Source organism: Scyliorhinus canicula, chromosome 9 (genome assembly GCF_902713615.1).
Source record: "Scyliorhinus canicula chromosome 9, sScyCan1.1, whole genome shotgun sequence".
NCBI classification, from domain to species: domain Eukaryota; kingdom Metazoa; phylum Chordata; class Chondrichthyes; order Carcharhiniformes; family Scyliorhinidae; genus Scyliorhinus; species Scyliorhinus canicula.
The window spans coordinates 100,446,385-100,460,767 of NC_052154.1; the positions used below are offsets into that span (position 1 = coordinate 100,446,385).

At 42.6% G+C, this 14,383-nt stretch overlaps 1 protein-coding gene across 1 annotated transcript in view; it reads right to left on the reverse strand.

Moving 5' to 3' along the window:
- The window catches only part of LOC119970921 (salivary glue protein Sgs-3-like), a 45,625-nt gene that overhangs the window by 8,424 nt on the left and 22,818 nt on the right, over positions 1 to 14,383 (reverse strand). The window contains exons 6-12 of the mRNA XM_038806031.1: positions 13,300 to 13,347; positions 12,740 to 12,769; positions 12,379 to 12,408; positions 9,465 to 9,494; positions 4,390 to 4,437; positions 3,830 to 3,859; positions 3,470 to 3,499 (exon numbers count right to left, since the gene is read on the reverse strand). Of these exons, the coding sequence (XP_038661959.1) occupies positions 3,470 to 3,499; positions 3,830 to 3,859; positions 4,390 to 4,437; positions 9,465 to 9,494; positions 12,379 to 12,408; positions 12,740 to 12,769; positions 13,300 to 13,347 (246 nt within the window). The remainder of the gene's footprint in view (positions 1 to 3,469; positions 3,500 to 3,829; positions 3,860 to 4,389; positions 4,438 to 9,464; positions 9,495 to 12,378; positions 12,409 to 12,739; positions 12,770 to 13,299; positions 13,348 to 14,383) is intronic.

The following is a 14,383-nucleotide window of genomic DNA, read 5'->3' on the forward strand; positions in this document are numbered from 1 at the left end:
AATTGGTTCAAATATTTGCGGTTCATGAAATGCTGCTGTTGAAAATTGCAACTTTGTAGACATTGGGTGGAATTTAATGCCCTCCTCCGTGCTGAATTTGGTGGCAGTGTGGCATTTCATCATCAGGACAGAGGTGAGTTGTGAGCTCACTGCCTTCCTGCCTCTGCCCAATGAAGTCCATGGTGTGTCGGCTCCTGAATGGCCTCCGCAGCCCAGCAGCAACTGAGGCACTTAAGTGGGCAATTCCACTTTGGATTTGTGGGGGTGCTCCTATTGAAAGTCATACAGTGTCTGATCACTGGACACAAGATTGGGAAGGAAAGTTCCCTCTGAGAGACACGCCCCTGGCCTTGCTGGCCTAATATTGGCTGACTGCTTGTCATGGACGGAATTTGGACCCACGATGTCCTTGATCCCAGGGATCAACCATCACTGCAGACGTTGGCAGTTAATGAGGACGGTCTTCTGAAACAGAGATGAAGCCGATGACCAACACTCACATCACCGACAATAAAGTCCTTTGAATAAATAATGCACGTTCTTTTGATTCATAAAGTTATTATTTTACTAACTGGTGAAGATATACCCTATTAGAAATATTAAATAATCCTGAGCTCCTGAATAGTGAATGCCAAATATCGAGTTCTGAAATCCACTGTCATTCTCATTACAATGAATTTGTTGTGTGGTGAATGGGAAATCATTCAATTTATATTAATAATTTGATACCTGTTGTTGTTGGCGCCATTGTTGTTGTTGCTGGAAAGTAAACATTTTGAAGTTTAAGTGAGGGAATATTGCGCAATTACATCATCTTTCATTAGGAAATGCTGATATGAGGTAAACCAAGGAACCTGCTCACCGAGACTCTACCCTGAATCAGAATCATACAGTGCAGAATGAGGCCATTTGACCCATCAAATCTGCACCAACCCTCTGAATGAACACTCGATTCATGTCCACCTCATGGTCAATACCACCCGATCCGCGAAGACTAACCTGCACATTCCTGGCCACTACGAGGTAATTTAGCAGGGCCAATTCACCCACCCCACATATCTTTGGTCTGTGGGAGGAAACCGGGGCACCAGGAAGAAAGCCACGTGGACAGCAATGGAGCAAGGCACCTGCCCAAAGAGTACAATGACGGAGTGCAATGATGGTGAGGCAGGCAACACGCACTACCTCTTCAACCACTTCCCCAACTTTATTAACTTTGGGGGGATTCAGTCTCCGGTCCACCCTGGCGAAGAGGATCTCCCTCCTCTCTTCCACCTCGTCCAGCATGCAATCGAGCTCTGATTATAAAATCATGGGGCAGGTCTCCGTGAACCTATGTCCTTGGCTGAAATCAAAATGTTTGGGGAGTGGAGAGCTTATAAGTAGTTCCAGCTAGTCTGAATATCCAGCGCAATTTCAGACCCAGCGAATCAGATGCCAAGGGAATGGGATTTTCTCCAAATTATAATGGGCAGAGTGCTGGACTTGTTGGATCTCCTGACTCGCTCTCGCATAAAGCCCCAAAGGAAATGCGAGCCAGCTATCATAATGCAAAGGTAGTGCGACGAGTTTCATAAAAGTATTTTCCTTCAGTAAAACAACAGTATCTGCGCGAGACACGGAACATCTCACCGGGTCATGTTTCCATTCTAATTTGCTCTGCAGTGGTCAAACTTTTATCCTCATGCTGGGTAACTTTACCTGCCCTCAGCAGGGGAGACCAAATTCCAAAGATCAGGGGGAAACAATCATCTGCAACTGGATGTGTCCCATGCAGGTTATTCCACCCATGCAATTCGGTGCAGGGGGCAACACTTTGTCTCGCAAATGGAGAGTCCTGCACTGTGTCTCCACCCAGAAGTTTGGAAATGGATCATCTACCTCAGGTGGGTGTCGCATTTACTTTCAGAGAGGCTGCAGGTTTTAAATCAGCGATGGAGGAAGAAGTCGAGTTCCGAATCAGTAATTACCTGGATATTAAATGACTAATCTTCTAATTTACCCGAGTTGGATAAGTAAAGGTTGACTTCTGTGGTTTAGAAATATTGCTTAGGATGCAAAGTAATATTTTAATGATGATGATCAATCTTAATTTATGCACTTTTTATGACTGATAAACACCATTGTTACATGTTTTTAAAAATTCCATATCTGTTGTTGAAGCTGCAGTTGTTCCCAATGCTGAAAGGGATACAGTTGATGATGTCAGAGTGCGAAGCATCAAAATGATCCATTTATATCAATGGAAAATATCAATGAACAAGTTGTTGAAAATCAATATTTTCAGTTTAACTGAATTAATTTTGTTTTTGATTAACCTCCAATTTTACCTCAATTCGTAATAATTTCAGAAGTTATTGAATTTTAGTTAATATTGCAAACAAAGCATCTATATGTGTATAAAGATATTAAAGCTGGAGAATATAAGCAGCACGGTAGCACAGTGACTAGTCCTGTGGCTTCACAGTGCCAGGGACCCAGGTTTAATTCCCGGCTTGGGTCACTGTCTGTGCGGAATTTGCACGTTCTCCCTATGTCTGCGTGGGTTTCCTCCAGGTGCTCCAGTTTCCTCCAACACGTCCCGAATGACTTGCTGTGAAGTAATTAGGACATTCTGAATTCTCCCAGTAACTTTATTGCAGTGTTAATGGAAGCCTACTTGTGACCACAAAGATTATTATTTTCATTTATTAACAGCATGCAATGCAGTGAGAAGTGGCAGCATCTGAGCTAATGTTATAGTGATGGAAGCAGGATTTTCATTTGGTAGCTTCTGATGGAGAGAGTTTAGTTTTTTGATCCATTTCTGCTCATCAGCGTTGCCACTCATATTCTAATGGTTTCTGCGATCAAGGAGCCGGGAGTTAAAGTGAAGAATGATGCTGTGGGAATAGGAGAGGCTGTTGGTTTTACCGTAAGGGCTCTCTCTTTTCCATTTATTGCATATTTGGAAAACCAAGGAAAGGGGGCATTAGTCTGTGAATAGGGAAGCAATTGATAGTGGCTGAGCAGAGTGCCCGATTAATGAGTGCGTTTACTTTTACTTGCGAGCCAACACCCATTTCTGTATGATGCATGTTGATGTCACTTCTCAGGGACAGTCAGTTGCAGCTACCAGATAAGTGGATAGACTGGGGTACGGTGTTATTCAGGCAACTAATAGTATTGAAGAATTGGAAAATATTTAGCCTTTTGGTTGTTCCCAACAGTTCAGTGACTATTTGTGCACTAAATCCAGGAAATTCTGCATGTTGAATATGCAAAGCACTGAAAAATATTTTCTTCATCTTGGGAATCCTGACTGCTGCAGAATATGAACCTACCATATTAATATTGATCTGTCTACAGTCATCTTTTGTTGCAGTGTTAAGATTGAGCTGGGAAAGAAATCTTCCTCTGTGCAACATAATCTGATTAGATTTTACTAATTTGCCTCATTTGAATAAAGTAAAATTAAAATATTCCTTACTTGGCAAAGTGCCTCCAACTGGACTTTCATCTGAAAGACATAATTTGAAAAACATTGATCAATTGAATGACAAATGTTCAACATTAAAACGATGAATTTATGTCTCAAGTATCACTGGAGATGAAATGCTAAGAATGGGAATGCTAAATGATGATTCCAGTAACTGTTAATGAAATTAGCATGTTGTCAGTTGGCCATGAAGCAATTCAGCACTGTGTCTCCTGCTAACAATGATTGTAACGCTTTAAATTAATCCATTCCCATTGGTGTTTCAATCTGAAACTCCAGGCCAATGCATGAGTCTTTTTAAACAATCTTCATTCTGAGGATATTGCTGAATGCATATTGCCAATATCATACCTGTTGTCAAAGTTGATGGCATTGTTGTCACTGAAAGGCAAGTAATTCAATTTGTAAGTTGAGAAAATATAACATTTTCAGTAGAAAATCTTACTTGTCAAGTCAACAGATGAGATTTTATGATGACAAATTTTAGACTCTTCCATGTTCTCGTTGGGTGGAATCTGGAATATAGCCCAGGAGAGTTGGTCAATCACAGTAGAGACGTTTAATGTTTAGGACTGGCTTTTAGGCCCAGATTCCAAAAGTACAACCTTCTTTTGAATTGAAAATCTCAAATTTGCAGTTAGGTGCATCCTCGGGAAAATCTAGGTTGTTTGCATCAGGTCATGACTTGGCCAGACGACCCAAACTGGCGCTGGAATGTGGAGACGAGGGGATTTTCACAGTACTTCATTGCAGTGTTAAGCCTACTTGTGACACTAATAGAAATTATTACCACAATAACATCCTGTTTACCCGCCCACCCAATTACTATTTCTGACCCCCCTCAAACCTGTTGGAATCAAGGTCAATATAAGTAAAAACATGAACAAGATTAGAAACCTTGTCTACTTTACCTTTTGCTGAAGATGTTCTTGGAAAATAAGGCTGGCTGGTTATTCTGCCTGGAATTAAAATGCAAAATGAACAAACGAGTCTTCACTGGTTCTTGAAGAACTCTCAATCATTCACTCTCAAGAATTATAGGTCTGCAGACTTAACGCCCCAATATCATGATCATGTCCGTTTTGTTTTCTACCTCTAACATAACCAGATGGTTATTGAAGTTGGAGTGCTTAACACATGAAAAGAATGATTTGAAGGTGCGAGTGTATTAAAATCTTGGACAAATAAATCTACAAAATTGTGTTGTGAGTGTCAAGCCTGATGCACCGCCCCCGATGGGCCAAGTTCCAGATCGCGCATTTGACCCATGGTCTCAGCGATCGGGAACCCGGCGTGGTGGCTGCGGGCTGTGTCCAGCACCACCACAGTTCGGCGGGAGCTGTGCTGTTGGCCGGTGGGGCTTAGGAGAGGGCTGAGGGGAGGGACTAGTGGGGGGTGGCCCAGAATGTAGGAGGTGTCCAGTGTGGCACTATCTGGCAGGTCAGGTGCACGTACGACCGGGGCAATGCCGTACGGCCCGACCGCTGCAGATCGTCGCCGTGCACATACGCAGCCACGGACCCGACAATTCTCCGCCTGCTTATGCCGTGGAGGCTCGGCGTTTTACATGGTGCGACTGCAAGCCCCTCACCGGCCGGAGGATCGGTGCTGGGGCGTCATCGATTTTTTTTGTTGTAAAATGCCACGGATCCTCCAGACATAGCCTGAAAATAGGAGAATGCAGCCCCTTGTGTCTGAAATTGGTACCAGATATGCTCAGTGGACTGAGTGGACTCATTGGTACATGGTCTATTTTTTGTGGGCAGCACCTTTCTGATCACATTTTCTCTGGTGGCTCCTGTTGCAATTTTCTTTTTTTTTTCATAAATGTTTTTTATAGGGTTTTTGAACAAAGTATATTTACCGTTATGCACACAGGATAAGAAACATATACATATATATACACATATATAGAAGAGAAGGGCACACACAAACATACCAAAGAAAACAAAACATTAAATAATGTACAAATATATATTATTTGTACATTAATAGTTGCTACACTCAATGATGCAGCCACTGGTGAGTTTAAAGTTAGTGCAGATGTGGAAAATACTTATTACTTTGTTGACGAGATGTGGTTAAGTTGATACCTGTTGTTGAAGTTGCTCTTGTTGTTGACTCTGGAAGGATACAATTGATGATTTAAGTGTCGAGACTACAAAATTATCTTGTTATCAGAGAATGATCTATGGGACGGGATTCTCTCTTATCCGACGCTGAAATCGTAAAATGGGATTGGGCGGAGAATAGCTTTCGATGCAAAAATTGCTGCAGGAGCTGATTTGACGCCAAATCGCATTTCACCGTCACCACATAAACGGAGTCAATGCGTTTCACTCTGCACGTACAGTAGACACCGTTTGCATATCATTAGCGGGCCTGACCCAGTATTGTCTGGGGCCTCAGCGATTCTCCGCCTCCGATGGGCCGAGATCCCGAAGGCGCGGTTCACTTGTGCTGTAAAAAAATTGAGAAACCGGCATCGTTGCTATTGAGGGAGAGAGAGAGACGAGGTCAGACAGGGATAGGAGTGACTGCAGGTTGCTGGCCCGGATGTTACCTGTGCTTGCTGGGATGCGGGGCCCTGTCTGGGAATTGGGGGAGAAAGGGGATTTGGGAGGAGATGCGGGGTGGATCCCGCTGTGCCAGTCAGGTCTACCATGTAGCCCGGTGGACTAGGTTGGGCACAGATATACGCATCATACTAACATGTTGATCTTTCACCCGCAGCAGACAATGGATATTGGAACACAACCAGGAAGGTTAGTCTTCCGACTGGTGGCTGCAGCCCTGGGAGAAGCCCTGCTGCTGTATGAGCGTGAACTGCTTGAGGAGGAAGAAGCAGCTGCAGTTGCGCAGAGTGCAGCAGTGGAGCGAGCAATAGAGGAGCGGGCAGCAGAGACACAGGTGGCAGCCACCCAGGTTGGAGAGCCTCATGTGTACCGGCAGCTCCTGTCATTCGAGGACGTGCCAGATCGGCATGCCGCCGCCGACTCTGGCTGAGCAGAGAGACAGTCCGACATATCTGCCAGATGATGGCACACCAGGCACCGCAGGGAAATGGGGGAGCTGACGTGCTCCGGGTGGCCATCAAGACGACGGTCGTCCTGAACGTTTACACCACGGAGTCCTTTCAGGCGCCAAGTGGGGAATTGTCTTAGATCTCACAGGCCTTGGTGCACACGTTCCAATGATAATGGGGAAACATAAATAACCAGCTGGATGAGTCTCATGCAGGTTATTCCAGCCATGCAATTTGGTCCACGGAACAACACTTTGTCTCTTCAACGGAGATTCCTGCCCTGTGTCTCCACCCAGAAGTCTATAAACGGATCATCTATTGTTCAGCGTTTAGACTGGGAACTCTGACCATGAAATCAGGTTAGAATTTGATTGTAATTGAGTGCAAGCTTGTTTAAATTGCATTTATTTCAATGTGCTTGTCTGTTTCTCAATCAGAATCTCCTATTTTCCGGTTGAAACTTGAAATCCCAAAACCAAAGTTTGGATTCATATGATGAATCACAAAACAGATATGCGATACACCACACACTTATATGAATTACATGCACACTCCACCAAAATGTACAGAGTGAAAATTGTTCTTGATTCTTGCCACCTGCTGCTATTCCAACTCTCCCTGCAGGAACGTTGCATCAGCTACTCCACTCTGATCCCAGTAAAAATGCCATTGGAGTCTCACTAGAGAAATTTGTGGGGCTGAGGCCTACTTTAGGCGGGTGGCCCATTTACTTTTGCTATATTACCTTGTGTGATACATGTTACTCATTTGATTTTTTTTCCAAGATGATCCTGTACTCGATGTGCATTTAGACTCAAAGTCTTCAATTAAAGCAAATTGTTTATTGAGTAACGTTCGCAAACAAACTGTGAGTTTGTTCTCACTTCACTAGCTCAACTAGAGATTAAATTAATAATATTAGATATATCTAAACTATGATTAATTGCACCTGCACTCTTAGCTATCTCTCTCTACCTCTGTCTACTAGTCACACCCAACATGAAGAGGCGGGAACTCGGCTTGAGCTTGTCTTTCTTCCCATCTCTAGTGCTGCTATCTAGTGGTTATCTCGCTATTACTTATGTACATTAAACCTTTATATACATACCAATATGCATATCAGCACAAGTTTCAGAGATGCTACAGGCTTTAAATCAGTGATGAAGGAAGTAGTCGAGTTCTGAATGAGTAATCACCTGGATATTAACTGACTAATCTTCTAATTTACTCTAATTGGATATGTAAAAGTTGAGAGCTGTGGTTCAGAAATGGAAAACTGTCTTGTTCGCAGGAAGAAATTTTAATCCAAAGTTATGGAAAATATATGTTGACAGAATGTTGTTTTTTACATACTTGTTGTTGCAGTTGACGTTGATGTTGATGCTGTAAAAAACACAGTTAATGATGTGAATATACAGAATGGAAAATCATTCCATCACCTCTCAATTCAGAATCCCAGTTGTCAAGTGACTGGGGAAAATTGAGTTAATGAGGGAGTGCTGAATATATTTGGAAAAGGAAGATCGACCGTGCATGTGCAGCAAAGGTGATGGCATGTTACAGGCAATAGTTGAAAGAGGAACCAGTGTATCTTTACACAGCAAAGTGAATAAACATTTGAAGCAGCAGAAGGTACTGGAACCTGTATTACTATCAGAGTAATGAGGATGGATTTAGGCAGCTGTCGCAAAAAGGAGCTCAGAATCCAATGGGACAATTAGTGCTAATAATTTCTGACTTTAGTACAATTTCACTTACTCAATGGGAAATTTGCTGTACAAATTCAAAGGTTAATTCAGAAATATTGGTTCAAATATTTCAGGTTCATGAAATACTGCCGTTGAAAACTGCAACTATGCAGACATTGGGTGGAATTTAATGCCCTCCTCCATGCTGAATCTGGTGGCAATGCGGCATTTCATCACGCAGAACAGAGGTGAGTTGTGAGCTCACTGCCTTCCTGCCTCTGCCCGATGAAGTCCATGGTGTGCGGCTCCTGGATGGCCTCCCCAGCCCACCACCAACTGAGGTACTTTCAGTGGGCAATTCCACGTTGGGTTTGTGGGGGTGCTCTTATTAAAACTCATATGGTGTCTGATCACTGTGCACAAGTTGTGAAGGAGAGTCCCCTTTTAGAATCACGCCCCTGGCCTTACTGGCCTAATATTGGCTGACTGCTCGTCATGGATGGAATTTGGACCCATAATGTCCATGATCCCCGGGATGAACCATCACTGCAGAGGTTGACATTTAATGAGGACGGCCTTCTGAAACAGAGACGATGCAGGGCAATCACCTCTTCTCATGCTGATGACCAAAACTCTCATCACCGACAATAAAGTATCTCAAATAATTAACGCACGTTCTTTTTGTCATAATATACACCAGTATATCATGGTGCAGACACACACACTGATTGACACACAGCAAGACCAATCAACACACACAACACCGAAGCCAATCACCAGTTAGAGCCCACTCACTATAAAAACAGAGGGCAGCAGTTTTCCTGCTCATTCGGGATGCAGCCTCTCAGAAGGACAGAGCTCCCAGCTTACAGCACAGATATTCACCATGTGCTTAGTGCATAGACTGGTTAGGATATGCATAGTTCTTTAGTTTAATCAAACATAGTGTCGACCCACAGTGAAAGTATGTTCAACAGTTTCTAGCTTAATAAAATAGTGTTGTACTATTTCAAGTGTTGGTAGCCTGTATGTGTTACTGCTGAGGTTAACACAGTCTCCACGGATCCAGAGTACCCAACACATCACTTTTGATCAATAAAGTTATGATTTTACAAAATGGTGAAGATATACGTTAGGAAATACTAGATAATCCTGTGATTTTTTAATAGTGTATGCCAATTATTGAGTTCTGAAATCCACTGTCATTCTCATTACAATGAATTAATTGAGAGCTGAATGGGAAATCATTCAATTTATCTTAGCAATTTGATACCTGTTGTTGTTGGTGCCATTGTTGTTGTTGCTGGAAAGTAAAGATTTGGAAGTTTAAGTGAGGGGAATATTGAGCAATTACACTATCTTTCAGTAGGAAATGCTGATATGAGGAAAACCAAGGAACCTGCTCACCAAGACTCTACCCGAATCAGAATCATATCGTGCAGAATGAGGCCATTTGACCCATCAAGTCAGCACCAACACTCTGAATGAACACTCTACCCATATCCACGTCACCGTCAGCACCTCCAATCCCCGAAACGTAACCTGCACATTCTTGGACACTAAGGAGTAATTTAGCAGGGCCAATTCACACACTCCACATATTTGTGGCTCTGGGAGGAAACCGGAGCACCAGGAGGAATGTTACGTGGACAGCAATGGAGCAAGGCACCTGGCGAAAGAATACAATGAATGTGTTAGATTTTGGTGGAAGGTGAGATGTAAGTGAGGTGGGCTTTGGTTAGCCTCCAGAGGAATGGGGGTGATGTGATGTGTGAGGGACAGGAGTGATGCCAGTGGCACAGAGGGTGTGACTCACGCTAGCTGCCCTGAGGAGGTCATTTATCTTTTTCCTGCCCCGGTCCCAGTACTGCTGGTGAGGCAGGCAACACTCACAACCTCTTCAACCACTTCCCCAACTTTATTAACAATGGCTGGATTCAGTCTCCGGCCCACCCTGGCGAAGAGGGTCTCCCTCCTCTCTTCCACCTCGTCCAGCATGCAATCAAGCTCTGATTATAAAATCATGGGGCAGGTCTCCGTGAACCTATGTCCTTGGCTGAAATCAGGATGTTTGGGGAGTGGAGATCTTATAAGCAGTTCCAGCTAGTCTGAATATCCAGCGCAATTTCAGACCCAGCGAATCGGATGCCAAGGGAATGGGATTTTCTCCAAATTATAATGGGCAGAGTGCTGGACTAGTTGGATCTGCTGACTCGCTCCCGCATAAAGAACCAAAGGAAATGCGAGCCAGCAATCATAATGCAAAGGTAGTCCGACGAGATTCATAAAAGTATTTTCCTTCAGTAAAACAACAGTATCTGCGCGAGACACGGAACATCTCACCGGGTCATGTTTCCATTCTAATTTGCTCTGCAGTGGCCAAACTTTTATCCTCATGCTGGGTAACTTTACCTGCCCTCAGCAGGGGAGACCAAATTCCAAAGATCAGGGGGAAACAATCATCTGCAACTGGATGTGTCCCATGCAGGTTATTCCACCCATGCAATTCGGTGCAGGGGGCAACACTTTGTCTCTCAAATGGAGAGTCCTGCACTGTGTCTCCACCCAGAAGTTTGGAAATGGATCATCTACCTCAGGTGGGTGTCGCATTTACTTTCAGAGAGGCTGCAGGTTTTAAATCAGCGATGGAGCAAGAAGTCGAGTTCCGAATCAGTAATTACCTGGATATTAAATGACTAATCTTCTAATTTACCCGAGTTGGATAGGTAAAGGTTGACCTCTGTGGTTTAGAAATATTGCTTAGGCTGCAAAGTAATATTTTAATGATGATCATCAATCTTAATTTGTGCACTTTTTATGACTGATAAACACCATTGTTACATGTTTTAAAAAATTCCATATCTGTTGTTGAAGCTGCAGTTGTTCCCAATGCTGAAAGGGATACAGTTGATGATGTCAGAGTGCGAAGCATCAAAATGATCCATTTTTATCAATGGAAAATATCAATTAACAAGTTGTTGAAAATCAATATTTTCATTTTAACTGAATTAATTTTGTTCTTGATTAACCTCCAATTTTACCGCAATTCGTAAAACTTTCAGAAGTTATTGAATTTTAGTTAATATTGCAAACAAAGCATCTATATGTGTATAAAGATATTAAAGCTGGAGAATATAAGCAGCACGGTAGCACAGTGACTAGTCCTGTGGCTTCACAGTGCCAGGGACCCAGGTTTGATTCCCGGCTTGGGTCACTGTCTGTGCGGAGTCTGCACGTTCTCCCTGTGTCTGCGTGGGTTTCCTCCAGGTGCTCCAGATTCCTCCAACACGTCCCGAATGACTTGCTGTGAAGTAATTAGGACATTCTGAATTCTCCCAGTAACTTTATTGCAGTGTTAATGGAAGCCTACTTGTGACAACAAAGATTATTATTTTAATTTATTAACAGCATGTAATGCAGTGAGAAGTGGCAGCATCTGAGCTAATGTTACAGTGATGGAAGCAGGATTTTCATTTGGTAGCTTCTGATGGAGAGAGTTTAGTTTTTTGATCCATTTCTGCTCATCAGCGTTGCCACTCATATTCTAATGGTTTCTGCGATCAAGGAGCCGGGAGTTAAAGTGAAGAATGATGCTGTGGGAATAGGAGAGGCTGTTGGTTTTACCGTAAGGGCTCTTTCTTTTCTATTTATTGCGTATTTGGAAAACCAAGGAAAGGAGGCATTAGTCTGTGAATAGGGAAGCAATTGATAGTGGCTGAGCAGAGTGCCAGACTAATGAGTGCATTCACTTTTATTGTTGTCTGCACTTGCGAGCCAACACCCATTTTTGCATGTTGATGTCCCTTCTCAGGGACAGTCAGTTGCAGCAACCAGATAAGTGGATAGACTGGGGTACGGTGTTATTCAGGCAACTAATAGTATTGATGAATTGGAACCTTTTTAGCCTTTTGGTTGTTCCCAACAGTTCAGTGACTATTTGTGCACTAAATCCAGGAAATTTTGCATGTTGAATTTGCAAAGCACAGAAAAATATTTTCTTCATCCTGGGAACACTGACTGCTGCAGAATATAAACCTACCATATTAATATTGATCTGTCTACAGTCATCTTTTGTAGCAGTGTTAAGATTGAGCTGGGGAAAAAAAATATTCCTCTGTGCAACATAATCTGATAAGATTTTACTAATTTGCTTCATTTGAATAAAGTAAAATTAAAATATTCCTTACTTGGCAAAGTGCCTCCAACTGGACTTTCATCTGAAAGACATAATTTGAAATTGATTGATCAATTGGCTGACAAATGTTCAACATTACAACGATGAATTTATGTCTCAAGTATCACTGGAGATGAAATGCTAAGAATGGGAATGCTAAATAATGATTCCAGTAACTGTTAATGAAATCAGCATGTTGTCAGGTGGCCATGAAGAGATTCAATCCTGTGTCTCCTGGTAACAATGATCGTAAACGCTTTAAATTAATACATTCCCATTGGTGTTTCAATCTGAAACTCAAGGCCAATATACGAGTCTTTTTAAACTATCTTCATCCTGAGGACATTGCTGAATTTATATTGCCAATATCATACCTGTTGTCAAAGTTGATGGGATTGTTGTCGCTGAAAGGCAAGTAATTCAATTTGTAAGTTGAGAAAATATAACATTTTCAGTTGAAAATCTTACTTGTCAAGTCAACAGACAAGATTTTATGATGACAAGTTTTAGACTCTTTGATGTTCTCGTTGGGTGGAAGCTGGAATATAGCCCAGGAGATTTGGTCAATCACAGTAGAGACGTTTAGTGTTTAGGACTGGCTTTTAGGCCCAGATTCCAAAAGTGCAACCTTCTTATGAATTGAAAATCTCAAATTTGCAGTTAGGTGCATCCTCGGTAAAATCTAGGTTGTTTGCATGAGGTCATGACTTGGCCAGACGACCCAAACTGGCGCTGGAGTGTGGAGACGAGGGGATTTTCACAGTACTTCATTGCAGTGTTAAGCCTACTTGTGACACTAATAGAAATTATTACCACAATAACATCCTGTTTACCCGCCCACCCAATTACTATTTCTGACCCCCCTCAATCCTGTTGGAATCAAGGTCAATATAAATAAAAACATGAACAAGATTGTAAACCTTGTGTACTTTACCTTTTGTTGAAGATGTTCTTGGAAAATAAGGCTGGCTGGTTATTCTGCCTGGAATTAAAAAGGAAAATGAACAAACGAGTCTTCTCTGGTTCTTGAAGAACTCTCAATCATTCACTCTCAAGAATTATAGGTCTGCAGACTTAATGCCCCAATATCATGATCATGTCCTTTTTGATTTCTACCTCTAACATAACCGGATGGTTATTGAAGTTGGAGTGCTTAACAGATGAAAAGAATGATTTGAAGGTGCGAATGTATTAAAATCTTGGACAAATAAGTCCACAAAATTGTGTTGTGAGTGTCAAGCCTGATGCACCGCCCCCGATGGGCCAAGTTCAAGATCGCGCATTTGACCCATGGTCTCAGCGATCGGGGACCTGGCGTGGCGGGGATGCAGGGCTGAGGGGAAGGACAAGTGGGGGGTGGCCCAGAGTGTAGGAGGTGTCCAGTGTGGGACTATCTGGCAGGTCGGATGCACGCACGGCCGGCGCAATGATGTACGGCACGAGCGCTGCAGGTCGACGCCGTGCGCATACGCAGCCACTGACCCGGCAATTCTCTGCCGTGGAAGGTAGGCGTTTTACATGGCGCGCCTGCAAGCCCCTCACCGGCCTGAGGATCGGTGCTCGGGTGTCATCGATTTTTTTTGTTGTAAAATGCCACGGATCCTCCAGACATACCCTGAAAATCAGAGAATGCAGCCTCTTGCCCCTGAAATTGGTACCGGATATACTGAGTGGACTCATTAGTGCATGATCTATTTTTTGTGGGCAGCACCTTTCTGATCACTTTTTTCTGGTGCCTTTTGTTGCAATTTTCTTTTTTTTTCATAAATGTTTTTTATTGGGTTTTTGAACAAAGTATATTTAACGTTATGCACACAGGATAAGAGACATATAGATATATATACACATATATAGAAGAGAAGGGCACACCCAAACAAACCAAAGAAAACAAAACAGTAAATAATAAAAAAATATATATTATTTGTAAATTAATAGTTGCTACACTCAATGATGCAGCCACTGGTGAGGTTATAGTTAGTGCAGATGTGGAAAATACTTATTACTTTGTTGACGAGATG